This window comes from Prunus avium, chromosome 8 (assembly GCF_965620075.1).
Source record: "Prunus avium chromosome 8, drPruAviu1.hap1.1, whole genome shotgun sequence".
NCBI classification, from domain to species: domain Eukaryota; kingdom Viridiplantae; phylum Streptophyta; class Magnoliopsida; order Rosales; family Rosaceae; genus Prunus; species Prunus avium.
The window spans coordinates 5,497,311-5,515,381 of record NC_142291.1 but is presented as its reverse complement, the minus strand read 5'-3'; the positions used below and the strand labels follow the sequence as shown (position 1 = coordinate 5,515,381).

General features: G+C 37.4%; 3 protein-coding genes across 3 annotated transcripts; 2 read left to right on the top strand and 1 right to left on the bottom strand.

Moving 5' to 3' along the window:
* The first annotated feature begins 1,065 nt into the window (after positions 1 to 1,065).
* HGPT (Hypoxanthine-guanine phosphoribosyltransferase) lies at positions 1,066 to 4,616 on the top strand. Its single transcript, XM_021968425.2, has 3 exons — positions 1,066 to 1,409; positions 1,501 to 1,665; positions 4,362 to 4,616. The coding sequence occupies exons 1-3, from the start codon at positions 1,110 to 1,112 to the stop codon at positions 4,458 to 4,460; spliced, it is 564 nt and encodes a 187-aa protein (XP_021824117.1). The 5' UTR covers positions 1,066 to 1,109; the 3' UTR covers positions 4,461 to 4,616.
* Positions 4,617 to 6,080: 1,464 nt separating this feature from the next.
* RH39 lies at positions 6,081 to 14,034 on the top strand. Its single transcript, XM_021968418.2, has 9 exons — positions 6,081 to 6,730; positions 7,291 to 7,386; positions 7,467 to 7,655; positions 7,750 to 7,890; positions 9,050 to 9,190; positions 10,870 to 11,012; positions 12,435 to 12,564; positions 12,688 to 12,736; positions 13,308 to 14,034. The coding sequence occupies exons 1-9, from the start codon at positions 6,179 to 6,181 to the stop codon at positions 13,778 to 13,780; spliced, it is 1,914 nt and encodes a 637-aa protein (XP_021824110.2). The 5' UTR covers positions 6,081 to 6,178; the 3' UTR covers positions 13,781 to 14,034.
* Positions 14,035 to 14,095: 61 nt separating this feature from the next.
* On the bottom strand, positions 14,096 to 14,784 carry LOC110765313 (nucleolar protein). Its single transcript, XM_021968401.2, has one exon. The coding sequence runs from the start codon at positions 14,666 to 14,668 to the stop codon at positions 14,300 to 14,302; it is 369 nt and encodes a 122-aa protein (XP_021824093.2). The 5' UTR covers positions 14,669 to 14,784; the 3' UTR covers positions 14,096 to 14,299.
* Positions 14,785 to 18,071: the final 3,287 nt, after the last annotated feature.

Sequence of the window (18,071 nt, the reverse complement as noted above, 5' to 3'; positions counted from 1 at the left end):
GTGGGGTTGAGTTCTTTTTTACTCGAAAATACAAATATGTATTTAACTTTTATATTTTTAAATGTTATGTTTTTCTTATTGTTTACCTATATATTTAACGAAAAATTAGATGAAATTCACAAAACATAATGGCAAGGGCTAAATTAGCCATTTTAATTAATTCGGGTGTTAAATTGGTTGACTTTTTATTTCGGGGGGTTAAGTTCAATTGGTGTCCTAGTTCAGGGGGGTGTAAGGCAATTTACTCAATTTAAAAAGTAAAAGAAAAAAGATATTTTAAAGTAATTTTTTCTTAACCATTGGATTAAATCAAATGGTGGGTGACCACAAGTTTCTTGGACCCGAACATGATTGATCAACCATAACCCACTACTTTTCTGTTGAGTGCAAGTGAATATTAAAAGGGAATTTCACTAAAACACCCAAAATAGGGGCTGAAATTATAAAAAAACTCAACACCCAAAACACTTTATAAACACACCCAAAACCCATCATTACACACACTCAAAACCCATTTATAAACACACCCAAAAAATATACAATTGTTGATTTTGGGGTTGATTTTGGGTGTGTTTCTATGTTTAAATAGTGTGTGGGTTTTTTTATAAATACATGTCTAGGATTGGGTTTATTTATAATAATCTAATATTAAAACCTACTAGCCTCTCAGCACGCACTTCTATGCTTGTGAGAGGCTTTTTTTGAAAAATTTTAAATTTATTTTAGAATTTAAAAAGATAAAAAGTAGTTGTGTTCCATAAAAATATGATCCATTATCTGATTTTTCTTTTAATTTTAATTTTTCTAATATAAAAAAGTGTAAATTTACCATATTTTTCTAATTTAATTAATAATTTCAATTCTTAATATTTGCATTAACCAATAGTATTTTATGGTATTTGAAATGTTTTACTATTCTCTTCCTTTTGCTTTATATATTAAAACCTATGTAGAAAATAATCATATTATTTGATAGTCGTACTCACACAAACAGCCTACCATATCAAAATATACGACGTCGTTTATCTCCTAAAACCCCACCATTAAAACCCCAAAATCTGAAAAAGTCTGAAGGGTAGAGAGGGCAAAAAAAAAAAAATACCCAAAAAATGTCCTTGGACTCTCATATAGAGAGTGTTCTGTGGACCCCGGACCAAATCGCCGCCCGAGTCTCCGAGCTCGCCGCCCAGATCTCCGCCGACCACTCCCCTCTCTCCGAGCCCCTCGTCCTCGTCGGCGTAGCCACCGGTGCTTTTCTCTTCCTCGCCGACTTGGCCAGGAGCCTCCGCCTCCCCGTCACCGTCGATTTTATCCGCGCCGAATCCTACGGCTCCGGGACCGTCTCCAATGGGTCCCCCAGGATTTCCTCCGACTTGAAGCTCGACGTATCCGGCCGCCACGTGGTCCTGGTACGATGTTACCGTACTCTGCAACTTCTAGTTGTATAATCGCTTGCATGTTCTTTAAAGCTTGAAAACGACGCCGTTTTGTTTCTTTTAGGTTGAGGACATCGTGGATTCGGGAAGCACAATTGCCTGCTTGATTGCACACTTGGAAGCAAAAGGTGCTTCCTCTGTGTCAGTCTGCGCTTTCCTTGATAAACCATCTAGACGAAAGGTTCATTTTCAGCTCCTTAGCAAGGGAAAATTCTACCGCGGTTTCGAGGCATGTATCTTTCTTTTGTTTTCTCCCTATTTTTTTAATTAAATTTTGTGTGTATGTTTGTGCCTGCGCTTGTTTTACCTATGCTGTTTTGTGAATTATTGCAATTAATTGATATGAATGTGAATATCATAGACAAAATGGGGTTTTAGGTTCTAGCTGATTATGGTGAATATCATAGACAAAATGGGCATTATATATTACAAACAAGAATCTGCCCGAATAATGGTCCTGCCCAGATTGATAGTGTGATAACATAACATCTTGTTTACCCCGAAAAGGACCCGCCGGCCATTTGGCGTGGTGTTTGGCCGTGGAGTTTGCTTGTTGCGATTGCGAAGGCGTGCCACTGTTGGCAGTGAAAAACTCCAACAGACTGAAAATGGTAAGACTGGAAAATGCGCACCGATATTGACTTTAATCAATCGATTGTGGATTGGGTGGAGAACTGGCCCAATACAAGGTTCTTTTCTATGCCCCAATTAAGAGGACTTCAATATTCATCTAGTGCGAAAATGATAACTGACAGAAGTTGAAATTGAACGGTAATGGAAATGACAGAAGTTTTAGACAACTTGAAAGAAAAAGGAAATACATAAACAACACGGCCTGAAGATTTCTCTATTCAGACCTGGTACATAAAATTAAAATGGAGATTGAAGATTTCTCTATTCAATCTTGTACAAGGAAATATCATACCAAAAGTTGGCAGAGCAAAATAAAGAAAATTCCTCAGGAGTTGTCAACTGGAAAATTCAGAGAATGAAAAAGGAAGGCTGTTTCAAGCTTTTGAGCTGGGTTTATAGACGTTGAGTTTGGTTTTTGTTGGTTGAGTTGTGTCTTTTGCTGATGATTTCTTCTTCAATTTATAGAGAATGGAGGTCGTTGAGTGGACCAACAGTCAATTTGAAGTACCCACTTGCCATTGGTTTTGGTGAGTGGGTTGCTGAAAATACAAGTAAACCCAAAAAAGTTGCTAAGAGACTTTGATGTGATTTGACAGAAGTTGTCACTGTTAGACTTAAAGAAATCCAAAGTATTAGTTCACTTGCAATTGATTGGTGAGTGACAGCCAAAAGTAGTTGACTAAAAGACAAAAAGAAATGTAGAGATAATGACCACCATCTCTATTTCTTTCTTTATTCATTCTTTAAGTCCACTTGCATATTATTTTATCCTTCTTTCAACCTTGATGTAGACTTTTCACGTGTATGTTGGGCTTTGGCTTTGTTTTAATATTCTTCATCACAGAGAATATTAAATTGTTTCCATCTACCACATCTTCACTTTATTCTTCTCTGAATCCACCAACTGGTGATGAAGTCCCTCCATTGATAAAGTGAAACTTGATTTGCAGCCACTGAGTTTCTCCTCTGAACATGCCTTGATGTGTAATAAACTGGGAATGCTAGGTTGATCCAATTGCTGCCAATTTCGGATATGTTGTTCTCCACATAAGTAGGAACAACATTCATGAAGAACTTAATTCCTTTTGAGCAATAGAAAATCTGGTTTTAGCATGGTTACACATGACTGGTCGTCACAGACTGCTCTCACGAACAGAAATCATGATTAATGCTCTGAGGATTCAATACTTGTGCAAATGAAGCCAAATTCGGATATGTCGTAGTAGACATCCAAATGAACAACTTTCATGAAGAACGAATGTTCATTTGAGGACTGGAAACTGGCCCGAATCGGGCCATAATTAGGCCCGAATTGCCACTCTTATCAGCTTTCGCTGTTGCTGGTATGCTTCTGATGTTTGATGTCGCGAGGATTCCACATTTATCCAAATGATCCCAAATTTGGATATGTTACAGTAGACGTTCTAATGCAAAACTTTCATGAAGAAAGATAATTCATTAGAGCATTGGAATTAGGCCCGAATTGCTGCTATGAGCTTTTTGCTGGCGCTGTGCATCTGGTGTTTTCAGCTCTTAGGACTCCACATTTGTCCAAACAAACCCAAATTTGGATATGTTGCAGTAGACGTAGAGATGAACAACTTTTGAGAAGGATGAAACTTGATTTGAGCCCTGAATTTGAATTTTGGGCCCACTCCATCTGACTGCAGCAATGCATGTCTAGCCACATTTTGGCCATTTTGATGTCCATGGAAAATTATCCACCATTTTAGGCAAAATCCAATTTTTGGGTACAAACACATCTCAAAACATGTTTTGAGGTTTTCCTATGTGTAAAAACGATTTGTCTATTTCCAAAGTAAGAGGGGAATGGACATTTTCTTGAAAGAGATTCCAATAACTGTTTTACGTCTTTGAGTGTGCGCATGGCGCCTTGAGCCTTTGATTATCTTGACGAAAATCCGATTGTTGTGATTAGCGCATCAAAGCTATTTCGTCTGTTGGATCTGTATTATTAGTTTATCGGGTATATGTAGAGTCATTCTTTACTAAGATACTCAAAACAGGACTTGATTTTCAGCCATGAAATCATGAATAAGCCACTGTGATGATGTGTAATGATATGTTCCTCTGCAGAACTCTTGAAATGCTCTCAGAGAGAATTTATTTGAAAGTAATGTGTTATTTGCAAGCCATATACCTATATGCAGAAAGCATCAGGCATGGCCCTTTTGTGTTGTTCATTGTCTTTGTAAGTCTAAGTTTTGTTTCGCGTTGCTTTAAAAATTCACTTAAAAGCAATCAAAATTGTCTGTTTATTTGTTTTTGCAGTGTCCAGATTACTTTGTTGTGGGCTATGGAATGGACTTTGCTGAACTTTACAGGAACTTGCCTTATGTTGGTGTTTTGAAGCCTGAGCATTATAAATGATATGATTTGCTAGCCACCGTGAAGAAAACATTGTACTGTTAGCAATAGGAGATGATAAAATGGAGATGGGTGGACTTACGTTCCAGCATGTAACTTTAGATGATGTTTGAAATTACTGTAGCATCTTTACTGAATATAATTCACCATTTTAGACTCCATTCTTTTCCACCCATAATTTGATACCTGTTTGTTTCTTCCTAACCTTCATGTTGGGGTAACTTGCTGCACCGTGGAGACCGTTTTTCCTCCTTTTCTCTTTAGGTTGCAGGATGTTTTCTGGAACAGTTGGAACCATACATTGTGAGGTTTATGTAATTTTATGTATTAATGCCCGCATTTCACGTATTTCTCAATTACACACCATATTACTAGCATATTATGTACATACTTTTAAGTGTTATTGAAAAATAATGTAAACAAAAAGTTCACCTAAATAAAATCATGATCAAGGCACCTCCAATCTATTGCAGGCGCATTCCTTGTTTAAAACACCACCCACGTACTTTAAATTTCATGAATTAACTGAAAGCACCCACCCAAACTTGACAAAAACGCCCTTTGGTAATTGCCCACCCACTGTACGATTTTGATGATCAAATACGGGAGTTTCATTGCCACCTCCAATCTAAAAGAAAGCCTCAAATTGTGAAAGCTTTCCCAACTTGTGAAATCCCCCACGGCGAATGGAGATCATGATCGACCGACCACGGTGAAATATATCTCTCTAACACTTTTAAGAGAGTGTCTTGCTCATGTCTACCAGGCACTTGAGAGCATGCAACAAATTTAGAGGGTACAACCGTGAGTGAAATCACCAAGTACCATTGCCGAGGCAAGACAAGAAACTCCAGTATATGGCGGAAGCTAGTGAATATTTTAAGGTTTTCAATTGCTGACTACTAAACAGGTACACATTGTTCATTGACCCGAGGGGTGGGGGTGCTATGTATCGAACGAACTCACGAACTGATCAATATGAAATTTGTAAAAATTAATGAAAAATGAAAAGTTATCAAACCGTACCTCATTTGGGGCACTAAAGAGACGATTTACTGTGCCATTCTTAAAAAAATAAGCTGTTTTGCTATCAACTTTTGTGATTTTTTATGCCTTTAGTGGTTAGGGTTTACTTTGTTCAACAATGGAGGGGGGACTGATATAAATTTTAATTTTTTCAATAGTCATTTTATGTTAGGGCAAATTAGTCTTTTTCATAGTAAAAAATTAAGGCAAAAATTCATCGTTGGTTCTATAGTTTACCTATTTTACCACTTTGGTCTTCGTAAGCACAATTCTGTCAATTTTGTCGATATAGTTTTAAACCCTCATAATTCAAGGATACGTTACAAATTTGGGCTAATTCTGTTTAAAATGCCCCTTCATGTTAGCGACACATGCTTACTCCGTCACAAAATTGAACAAAAATTTGGATGATTTCTTGAATTGCAGATATCAAATTACAATAATCCAGTTGCTAGAATTAAAACCACATAGACAAAAGTGAAAATTCCGATAAATTACAGAGAACAAAACTGATTTTTTTTTTTGTTTTTTATCAAAACTTGGACGAGTGGGCTCGACTCGTTTGCTGGGGGTTGTCATGTCGGGAGACTATGAAAGGGTTTTATCAGAAACTCAGATATAAACCGCAGAGATAAGAAAATATAACATCCATCATTTCTGAGAAAACCGAAAAATTACATTGCAAGGATAAAGCCATGGGAGGAGTAGCAAGGACCCTTCTCACTTTCTCTCTCTCCTCAAACCTCTTCTGTCTATCACGCCTCCAAGCAGCCAAACGCTTCTCTCTCATAAAACTGCCAAAAACCACCAGGGTTTTAACAGGGTTTAGGCCTCTTTGCACCGCCACAACCACTACCATTTCTATCCCCGAAAGTGCCATTGAAGCTGAAGACCAAGAAACCCAACCCTTGAAGCACTCGTTGCTTCTTGAGAAGCTGAGACTCAGGCACCTCAAAAGCTCTGCTAAACCACAAACCAAAACAAGCGCAAATCCAAATGGGCCTGCCCAGAGACAGAGTGAGGATGGGTTGGGTAAGCCAGAGAATAAGAAGAAGAGGGAGGTTGAGAATTTTGGGGAATTGGGTCTGACTGAGGAGGTCTTGGCGGCTGTGAGAGAGATGGGTATTGAGGTTCCTACTGAAATTCAGTGTATTGGAATCCCAGCGGTGCTGGAAGGGAAAACTGTGGTCTTGGGTTCTCATACCGGGTCTGGCAAGACTCTGGCTTACATGTTGCCTCTTGCCCAGGTACTTTTTCTTTGATTTTTCTTTTAAATAAACTGTCTTGGATGTAAATGTGGGTCAGTTAAACTTTTGAATTTGGTGTTTTCTTCAGATGTAAAGCTCTAGAATTTGGATCAGTTATGTTGGAACATTGATTTGATTGTGTTTTCTACCACCTTGTATGCCACATTTTTGTAGGTTTTAAAATGTGATTTACTGAGTGATTACATGTGCTTTCTTGACATCCACCTTTTTTCCAAAATCCATTTTTTCGTATCCAGTTTATTGGGATTATTTTGGTTACTTAGATTTTTCTCTACTTGCTCACAGTTTCACCAATTTTTAGAAGCACCCCAAATACATTCTAAGAGCATCCACAATGATGCTCTAATAGATTATGTTATTCTATCAAAACAAAATAAAAAATGTTATTTTTCAAGAAAAAAAAAAGGAAATCATGTGAGAGTATGATGCATTTTATTGATGTTGTCCACTCTTATTTTGAAAGAAAGCAGAATAATGATCTTGCGTATGTTACAACTAGAATTAATCAGAGGAATGCTTTACTCGGTTGATTTTTGTAGCTGTTGAGAAGGGATGAGGCAGAAAATGGGATTCAAATGAAGCCCAGGCGTCCTCGAGCTGTTGTGCTATGCCCCACAAGGGAGCTGTCTGAGCAGGTTCTTATATAGTTTATTTAGAATTGGAACCATCCCCTATGGACTCTGCATTTTCTATTGACATTAGGTGAGTTTTTTAGGTCTTTCGTGTTTCCAAGTTTGTCAGTCATCATGCAAGATTCAGGTCTACTATGGTAAGTGGTGGAGGTCGGTTGAGACCTCAGGAGGATTCATTGAATAACCCAATTGAAATGGTAGTTGGGACCCCTGGTAGGGTTCTTCAACATATTGAGGATGGCAACTTGGTATATGGTGACATCAAATACGTGGTATGTGAAAATGTTTATTTATTTAGTTCTTTGATAAAAACCACACTCTAGTAAGTTGTTGTTCCAGTTTGTGATGTTGGTAATCTCTTAGTAGGTGTTGGATGAGGCAGACACCATGTTTGATCGTGGTTTTGGTCCAGACATTCGCAAGTTTCTTGTCCCCTTAAAACATCGTGCATCAAAACCTGATGGTCAAGGGTTCCAAACTGTTTTGGTCTCTGCAACAATGACAAAGGTGTGCTGACTTGCATTTCCATTTTATTTAATACATAAGAAGCTAAAATTATTATCAGGGGCTATAGAGACCAATTGAAAGTGAAGCGTTCCTTTCCCATGGTCACCAATCAGGGGCTATGAATGCGCCTAGTAAGCTTTGTTCATGAATATGTAATGAGTCTCTCTCTCTCTCTCTCCCTCTCTCTCTCCCACCCTCCCCAAACCCCATGCCCCCAGGCCACCGTGGCCATAATAAGAGTAATGATTGTTCATGCTTCCAGAATTGATTTGTTTTACATAACTTTGATCTTTTACATTTGCAATAGTATTAAAGTTGATGTAGCACATCATGCCTCGTGTTCACTCATATTGTAATTTAATCTAGAATTTGTCTTCTAATTTGCGTATGATATACTTAGGTTTTCCAAATTCAATATCAAGAAAATTGACATAGGAAGGTTAATTTCTTTTACATGAATATGTACGTGTTCTCTTTTGGGATTGCTCAGGCAGGGATAGATTTTCTTAATTTGATAACAAGGGACTTGTCATAGGAAGGGCAAAAGTCTGTACATGAATATGGAAGCATTTCTTTGGGCTTGCTTGGGTAGGGACGGATATCGACTAGCTATTTTTAGAAATACCCAAAAGCCTGCCTCTATGATTTTCAATAATTTTTGTAGATTTCCAATAATTTTCCGTTAGACTCAGAGATGTGTTAAGAAAATGCCTTCGGTATTATTCTTGGTATTGAATGATTTGTTGAAAAAATAATAGCAATATCCTTTATGCATACCAAATGCAGAGCAGATTATACGTCTAAATTTCCCTAGAGTTCTCCAACTTGATTATATAAGTTACACCATTAGAATTAAAGGAGCAAACTGTGAAAGACATGGATTCTAATGAGATATCCAATTCATTAAATAATTTCCTAACGATGCTGGTTGCACAATTAATCTTAGCTGCACATCCATACGGGGAGGGGTGATCAATTGAGGATACTCCCGATTGATACATACACGAAACCTTTAAAAAAGAAGTCATCCACTCTACATACCAAATCAACCCAGAAGTCACTTTAGAAAAATGTTATTTAACTTAGACAGTTGTAAGCTAGCCAATTTCTTATGCTGAAATTGTCTTCGATGAAGACTTGACCTTGTGAGATTTTGCAGGCAGTGCAAACCCTGATTGATGAGGAGTTTCAAGGAATATTGCATTTGCGCACATCCTCACTGCATAAAAAGATTGCATCTGCTCGACACGATTTCATTAAGCTTTCAGGTTCCGAGAACAAGCTGGAAGCATTGTTACAGGTCTAATTCTGTGATGCCCTTTCTCTTTTTCATTCTTCACGTATCAACTGGTGGTTATGTCTCTTGACAAGAATAATTTGAAAATAGAGTATGTAATTAATCTCATGAAGAGTATCGTCCATTTACAGTTCACACTATTTGTATGTAGGTAACTTAAAACCATTGGGATGCATGGAAGTCTTTGTTTAATTTGCTCAATATAGATATGAAAGTTTCAGCCAAGAAGCAAATCTTTACTTTGACAAAGTTATAGGAGTAAAGAAATGCAGTCTAAGAAATGATCCATTTCATGCTGTTTTGATTTAACTGACATGATACGTGTGCTTTGCAATTGGTTGTGTGCATCCTTAGCGATTAGTTAATAAATATGTTGGGGACGCCTAGTATTAAAAAGTCAACAGATAAACCGAAGGTTAACACAAACATGATAGCTGTATATTTCACTAACAATGTTGAATGCTCTTTGCCATTGGAGATACAAGCCCCTACAAAAAAGTTGTAAGCTTTTGATTTAGATGTATAGAGAGTTTTAATAGTTGAAGTTTTATTGTGAACTATGCCCAGTTGCATAGTCCTGCTGGATAAGATTGTTGATGAGAGAGACCAATTTGAGTGGCAATTCCGGGATCTTGTGATAATTTGTTATAAGTTTAAGGTTTTCGGAGGGAAGAAGAGGGGTTTGGTGATAGGAGATGTGCTGTTCTGGAAATCCTTTGGGTGGAGAGGAATAGAAGAATCTTAGAAGGTGTAAAGGGGAGGATGTGCACTATTTATGGGACAGAGTTACTTTGTGGTCTTCTTTGCAGGCTTACCTTTCCTATGAGTTTAGGGGCTGGTCTTTTCATTCTCTTTATTTCGACTTGATTGTTTTCTTGTTTTTATTTTGGTGTTGTCTGTCTTGTTTTAGATGCAGGGATTGTTATTTGTACGGTACAAGGAGTCCCCTGTGTGGTATAATTTTAACGGATATTTGAAAGGATTTATATGTATATTCCTTAATGAACATATTGGTGGAACTTCAATTTCTTAAAATACAGCTGTTTCTTCCTCAGTAAGAACACAGCATCATAGCTGAATTTTTTTTGGAATGGCATAAAAAAGAATTTGCTGGTTAACAATGAAGTAAATTTATAAGTTATTAAAAGTCATAATTATATATTTTTTTGAGACCATTTATAGATTGGTAGTATTGAGGGTTGAAGCTGAATAATCAAGTAACATTTTAAATCATATAACTGCATGACAATCCGAGATTTATATTTTAACTGTAAAGTTTATGGGGTTATTTAAAATGTTTTTATATGTATTTTTCTTATGAACAAATTTATGGAACTTAAGGTTTCTAAACTACATATGTTTCTTCCGCTTTAGAAAATAGAAGTTTTTCGTCTTTTAAAATGCATCTGTTTCTTCTACATGAGGAACATAACATAGTGCCTGAATGCTCTGAATGGCATATCACGGCATTGAAATTAAAGACATTTTATGGTATCTATGCAGCTAATCTAACTTAATTGTTTCTAAAAGAGGCCTAGAATTTTATACGGGTATTGATCTGTATTCTTTTAATCCTGGCTTAAGCACCCATGACTTAATGTAGCTTTTCTACATGATAGCGTGTCTCTGTATTGTAGCAGTCTAACAATAAAGCACTTGTGTAAATTTTGTGGTGAACACAGGTTCTTGAGCCAAGTTTGGCAAAGGGAAATAGAGTGATGGTGTTCTGTAACACATTAAGTTCCAGCCGTGCTGTGGATCACTTTCTCAATGAAAATCAGATCTCAACTGTGAATTACCATGGGGAGGTGCCAGCAGAACAAAGGTGAGACAATAAAAGATATTACCTCTCATACCATTTCACTTGTAATGTCTGCATGTTTCCACTTCAGATAGAGTCCATAGTATCATATCTGTTTCTGCTACAATTTTTGTAGAAGAGGATGCCAATTCGCATTACAAGTTTTAGTTTAAGATCTCAGATCCTAGTAAAAGAGGTTTGGTATCTACACTGCATAGTTGTTAGTTTAGCTTGAGGTTCGCAGAATGTGTTCATACCTTCTGTATTTTCAAGGTCTCATTTACTTTTTCTGGCCTCTTGCAATGGAAAGATGCACAAAGTGATGCTGACAGGATTGTTTTGTTTGCATTATGGGCAGCTGGATTTCCTTTTTGTGATGACATGAGATATCTGTGTCTCATTATTAATCAAATTCTTTTTGTGATGACAACTTATTTTCTGTGATTTGGACCATATTTCATATATAGCTGTAACAGAGGTTTTTTTCTTGACTAGACTTAAGAATTAAATGCACATTTGTCTGTTGCAATGGTTGAATGGCTTCTTCTTTTCTTTTTGTTTTTTTGGTGTCAAGTGAATGGTTCATACTGAATTCAAACCACACTGGTTTTGCTTTGCTATAAAGCCTGTTATACTTTCTTGAGTTTGAGTTTCTTCTGCATGCCGTTGGCTGAAATTGTTGGCTTCACAGCACCGGTGGTTAAACTTATTAATTTGAATGCGATGTCAAATGGAGAAGGAAAATATTTACCAATATTGTCCGATCTTTGGCACACTGTTTGCATGTAAGGGATGAGAACTATGAAGCTTGGATGTATAGTAAGGACACCGTAACAGCTGATTGAAATTGAAGTAGTATATTTTACTATTTTCTGCGTATGCCAAGAGTTGGTAATTAGATTTATATACTTTTTATTTTCATTCAGTAGGGGAGGAGTATTTATCAATATCAATTTGAATAATTCTGTAATTGCACTGTAGTTTTTCCTTTTTATATTGAGAATACGATGTTACAATTGTAGTTGTCATAAATTTTAGCTTTAGTTTTCTTTTAATTTCCTCCATTCTTTCCCTGTTCTATGTTAGAAACATATATATAATATATAGCTTGCTAGAGAGTTTGGCAATATTAGATGATGCAGAGGACTGTGAATCTGAAACATTGATTAGTTTGATTCTTGCCCGAATATTTGGTCCAGATTCAGTCTGGAAAAATAACCTTACCATATGGATATACATATACAGTAATGTTCTCTTGTTAGACAATGTCTAGCAAGAGAAATAAATAAAGAAAATTACCGAACAGGGACCTTCAGTCAGTTTCTATGAATTGATCATTTCAACAATTAATGGTCTTGTTGTTCTACTACACTTCAACCAACGTACATCACTAGTGTTCAATTTTAGTGCTTAGCCTGACTGCAATCTTTTAACACTGCAACACAGGGTTGAAAACCTCAAAAAGTTTAAGAGTGACGATGGAGATTGTCCCACATTAGTCTGCACAGACCTGGCTGCAAGGGGACTGGACTTGGATGTAGACCACGTTATCATGTTTGATTTTCCCTTGAACTCTGTAAGCATGAGATATCAGCTCTGTTTTTCAGTATCTACTAATTTGACATTATATTAAAGACCTATTTTTCTTTCCTTTTTCTACTTTGGAGCTTAAACTTTTATCTCTCTTTGGGCTTTTTAGATTGACTACCTTCATCGTACTGGAAGAACTGCTCGTATGGGTGCAAAAGGTATACATGTATTTTCTACTTGCACTTCTAAAAAAGATGTTGTTTCCTTACTTTTTTCATTAGTGAAGTTTGTAAGAGTTAACGGGAATGCTTCATCTGTGCTTGACTTCACCAACTCTTTTGCCCTGTTTGTTTTTAATTTTTTTTTTATCAATTCCATGCAACAGATTTTGAGTGGACAAGATATTGCAGGGAAGATAAGATATCTTTAATATTATGATGTTGAATAAATAAAAAACAAAGAAACTATTGAAGTATTCTGTTGTAAGATTAGTTTTCACTTTGCACAAAACAGCAAAGAGGAAAATGAAAGAAAAAAAAGACACTTATGTAAAGTGAGTCTTTTGTAATTTGTAATGTTACACCTTCTCTGTAGTATTCATTTGTCCATTTGCTGACTATCTTTATACCCGATGGCGGGACGATTCTATGGAGTGATTCTCATAGTTTGTGATAACCATTTTTTTTTTTTGTTGGTATTGTACAGCAGGTCTTATTTGCTGTTATGTCAAAGTATACTCTTATGTTTTCTTGTAATAATTGCAAAATTAAGATAATTCTTGTAATACAGGGAAAGTGACAAGTTTGGTTGCAAAGAAGAATCTTATGTTGGCGAATCGAATTGAGGAGGCAATAAAGAAGAATGAAAGCTTAGAATCGCTCAGTGTAGATAGTGTCCGGAGGGACATTGCCCGTTCCCGAATTGCTCCACTGAAAGGAAACTTGGTAAGAGTCTCAAATCAGAAATATAAGAGCAGGTCAGCATCTGCTCCTGCAAAATTTGGAAAAGCATCTTTTCAGGCATCGAAGTCGGTAAAGCCTTCCAATGCAAGCACCTCAAGAAAAGCTTCTTCCAGTGCAAGCAGCTCTAGAAAAGCTTCTTCCAGTCCAAGCAACTCAAGAAAAGCTTCTTCCAGTGGGAAGAGGCAACCGGAAAGCAGAAGATCGAGTGCAGTTAAATCAACAGCTTCGAAGTTAAGCGTTGTTGGGTTTAGGGGACGGGCATCTTGGTCTGACAAGAGAGAATCAGTGGCGTCTAGCTGATTGAAGTCGAACTTTTGGATCAAGCGCCCTTTTCAGAGTTGCCCCTCTATAAAATGTGCATATTAAAATGTTTTGTAATATTAAATCTTGAATGCTTTAATTTGCAAAAGAAAAGAAAAAAAAAGATATTCTTCTTGTCGGTCTTCCCTCGATTTTTTTCCATTTGCTTTAAAATGTTTTGTTAATACTCAATGCTGTTGTAATTTTCCATGCTATAATTGTACATGATGGTTCTTGCTTTGGGTTTTTTTTTTTTTTTTTTTCCAATTCCATCAAATTATGTACTTTGGTGCTTAAAATTTGCTATGTAGTTAAATAAATAGCATCAGATGATTTTAATCTTGTGAAGAGGCATTGATTTGAAGAAAGGAAAAGGAAAAGAAAACTTGTGAAAGAAGGCATTGATATGTCATTCAAATTGAAGCCTAAAGAAATTCCAGTACACTGTCAATATCCTGAATTGGCAGACAGATTTCTATGAATCAGAGATCTATGTTGTGGTCGCCGTTTTGTTCTTGTTTACTTCCAGGTTAAACGAGGAGTTTTGTCAGGCTTGACGATGTTCCCATCAGAGTCGTAGATTATGACACCAGAAAAATCTGGTAGCTGACACTTACCACCCATGAGTATGTTCTTCTGCCAGACTGAGTCTTCCAGCTCACCACTATGAGTATCCTCCATGTCTGCATCATAGTTTCCGGGTTGAATGTGTTCAATAACAGGATCATCTTCAAAAAAGTCAGCGCAAGCATTCCAACGACGACGCCATTTATGGGAATGGGATGCACACATGAGCAATGCCATGGCACAAAATGCAAGGCTCATCGAGGCCAGGCCGACTTGAAATGTGCTTGGTACATGGTGTGTCAAAAGAAGATGGCGAGCCATGATGAATTTGAAGATGGAGATGGACTTATGGTCTCACAGTTTTATATAGTTTCAGAATGCCCAATAGGAGTTGTTGAAATTGGAGAATTTGTTAGGATTTATATATTGTGTGGTTTTGGTAATCTTTGACCTCCACTGGTTCCATAGTGATTGATGTGCCTTTTTCCTTGATCGTTAGTTGACATTTTGGTGAGTTTGGGCAACAACTTCATCCACCAAAAGTACTAATTTCATTAAGAGAGAATACTTACATATAATTTTTTTTTTAAAGCAATCTTTTGCAGCAAGAAAATTTATAAACTAGCTTAATTTGATTTCTTGATTTACCTTGTCTTTCAGAGTTTCTTCAGGTTTCTCTTCATTCTACGTTGTTCACATTCCATCGTTCTCACAAGCCATTCAGGTTTTCTATTGGAGCGCACAAGATATCCCCCCCACTTCTTGGATGGCAAAAATCCCCACCGGGTCGGGTTCCCATTGGGTCCCCAACCCTGATGGGAGTAGATTTCGGGGGAAACCGGGGACAAGTACGGGGATCCCAAAATTTTAAAAATCCCCGATCGGTGATGGTATTGTTATCCCCATCTTCGAACCCACCCGGACAAGTCATATTTATTTTGAATTAATAAATATCTATATATATAAAGCAAAAGGCAGAGAATGGTAAAACATTCAAAATACCATAAAATGCTATTGGTTAATGCAAACATTAAGAATTGAAATGATTAATTAAATGAGGATAATATGATAAATTCACACTTTTTCATATTAAAAAAATTAAAATTAAAAGAAAAATCATATAATGGATCCTATTTTTACGGAATACAACTACTCATTATCTTTTTTAATTCTAAAATAAATTTAATTTGTTTTTTATAAAGCATCTCGCAGGCAAGTAAAAATAATAAATATTTTTGTTACAAGGTATAACAATTTCTTTTAATATTTGATCTTGGGGATTGATTTTGGTTTTTGGGTTTGTCGCGTATTTTTGTACTGGAGTGCTTCTAGTTTGCTTTCCCTCTCACTTTCTTAGTTGTTTTGGCTATATTCTTATAACTTGAAGAGCATGCAAGATGAGAATCAATTTGAAGAGCATGCAAGATGAGAATTTTATTGTTTTTGCAGAATCAATTTGACGAGCATGCAAGATGAGAATTTTTTATTTTTTATTATTTCAGATTTATTATGTTATAAAGCATAATGATTTTTTTTTTTAAATACAAAATTCGTGGAATCGGGCAGGTTTGAGAGGCATTCCCCAAACGGAACGGGGACGGGGATTCCTCGAAAAATTCTACCCGATATATGGACAGGAATGAAGGCAGGGATAGAGAACGAACACGGGGATGGTATTGTCATACTCGTATCCTAACCGGCCGGTTGCCATCCCTAATCATACTTCTGTTAGCAATATTGGCTTCTTGTGTGATTGTCCTTTGTGGAACACAAAGACATGAAACACAAGACACCCCTTGTCTCATGGCACTTGTCTCATTCCTTGTTTTAGGGAATACTTTTCTTGAGCAATGTAATCCTTGTTTTAGGGAATGTTTCATGGAATGTCTTAGGGAATGTTTCATGGAATGTTTTAGGGTTATTACATGTATATATGTTTTGATGTGTAATAGAATGAAGTAAGTTGAAATCAGAAAATATGCATAGCTCCCAAATTCTCTACACTCTCCATTATCTCTACTCAACCTTCAATATCTCTCCCTATTTTGACATGGTATCAGAGCAGCGATCTTGCTGACTCTAGTCTCGAATCGTTGCTGCAATCATGGGAGAAAACGATTTCTTTCCCACTGAAAGTAGCACCACCGATCCGGCTACTCCTTATCAACCTACCTTCACAGAATTTGCTACTCAAATGGCTGAGTTGATGAAGACACAAGCATCAACATCGACTACGACTCCGACTTCGACAATTACCTACGAAACCTCCTCTGTACAAATTGGCATTAAATTGGATGGCTCCAACTATGCCTTATGGTCTCAAGTTATTGAGATGTATGTTGCTGGCAAAGACAAGCTGGGATATCTCACGGGTGAGCTCCCAGCACCTCCTCAGACAGACTCTACATTCAACCGATGGCGGACAGAAAATGCAATTGTGAAAGGGTGGCTAATCAACTCCATGGAGCCAAGGTTGATTGGCAACTTCATTAGATTCCCGACGGCCAAAGGAGTATGGGATGCAATTGCCACAACTTACTTTGATGGCACTGACACCTCCCAGGTGTATGATCTTAAAAGGCGAATCTCCCGTATGCGACAAGGGGGAGGTTCGATTGAAACTTACTACAATGATCTCCAAGGCTTATGGAGAGAAATCGATTTTCGTCGTCCAAATGAAATGAAGTGTGAGCTGGATATCAAGAAATACTATGATATCATCCAAGAAGATCGAGTTTATATTTTCTTGGATGGTTTGGATGACCGACTTGACAAAGCCCGAAGTGATGTGCTCCAAATGAGTCCATTCCCTACAGTAGAGCAAGCCTATGCTCATGTTCGACGAGAAGATATTCGACAAGCTGTGATGTTAGGAGCTCCAACACCAACCGGAGTAGGATTGGCAACAAAAGGAACATACCGACCCTCTCGCCCAACTACAACCCCAGTTGCTGCTTCTCTCCAACTACAGACCACTACCAACAAGTCGATTACTCCACCATCCTCTTGACCCAAGGCTCCCACAAATGGGAATGGTTGCACTCACTGCGGGAATCCAAAACACACTCGAGAAACCTGTTTTAAACTACATGGCTATCCAGAATGGTGGGAGGGTCTCAAGGCTCGTAAACTTGCTACTGGAGGAACGGGTCGTGCTACTGGACTCTCCGGTAACATTAATTCCTCATGAAGAATCTACCTCAGCACCAGAAAAGAACTCTCCATCTTTTAGTGACTCAGGTAACTGTGGATATGTATTTCATACATCATATACAAGTGACTCCACATTTTGGATTATTGATTCAGGAGCCACAGATCATATGACGTTCGATCCAACTGATTTTCTAAGTACAACTACACCACAACGAACAAGTATTGCCAACGCAAATGGTGTTACCTCTCCCGTGGTCGGTGCTGGAACCATTGGCCTCTCTCCATCCCTTACTCTTCAAAATACTTTGCTTGTCCCATCGTTGTCTAATAAATTGATGTCTGTTGGCCAAGCTACTGAGCAACTAAATTGTTGTGTACTCATGTATCCCGATTTCTGTCTATTTCAGGATATTCTCACGAAGGAGATCATTGGTCGTGGTACTAAGAGAGGGGGGTTGTACTATGTGGATGATTTCAGTATGGGAAAGGCACATAGTGTGAAGCACTCATCGACTTGGAAGGATCGACAACTTTGGCTATGGCACCGACGTTTGGGGCATCCGTCTTTTGG

Excerpts from the sequence above, each read along its gene's own strand:
- RH39 (XM_021968418.2), top strand. The coding sequence starts at position 6,179 with ATGGGAGGAGTAGCAAGGACCCTTCTCACTTTCTCTCTCTCCTCAAAC. Across the intron at positions 9,191-10,869 it reads AGCTGGAAGCATTGTTACAG|GTTCTTGAGCCAAGTTTGGC; the intron begins GTCTAATTCTGT and ends TGGTGAACACAG. Across the intron at positions 12,737-13,307 it reads TGCTCGTATGGGTGCAAAAG|GGAAAGTGACAAGTTTGGTT; the intron begins GTATACATGTAT and ends CTTGTAATACAG.
- LOC110765313 (XM_021968401.2), bottom strand. The coding sequence starts at position 14,668 with ATGGCTCGCCATCTTCTTTTGACACACCATGTACCAAGCACATTTCAA.
- HGPT (XM_021968425.2), top strand. The coding sequence starts at position 1,110 with ATGTCCTTGGACTCTCATATAGAGAGTGTTCTGTGGACCCCGGACCAA. Across the intron at positions 1,410-1,500 it reads CCGGCCGCCACGTGGTCCTG|GTTGAGGACATCGTGGATTC; the intron begins GTACGATGTTAC and ends TGTTTCTTTTAG. Across the intron at positions 1,666-4,361 it reads AATTCTACCGCGGTTTCGAG|TGTCCAGATTACTTTGTTGT; the intron begins GCATGTATCTTT and ends TTGTTTTTGCAG.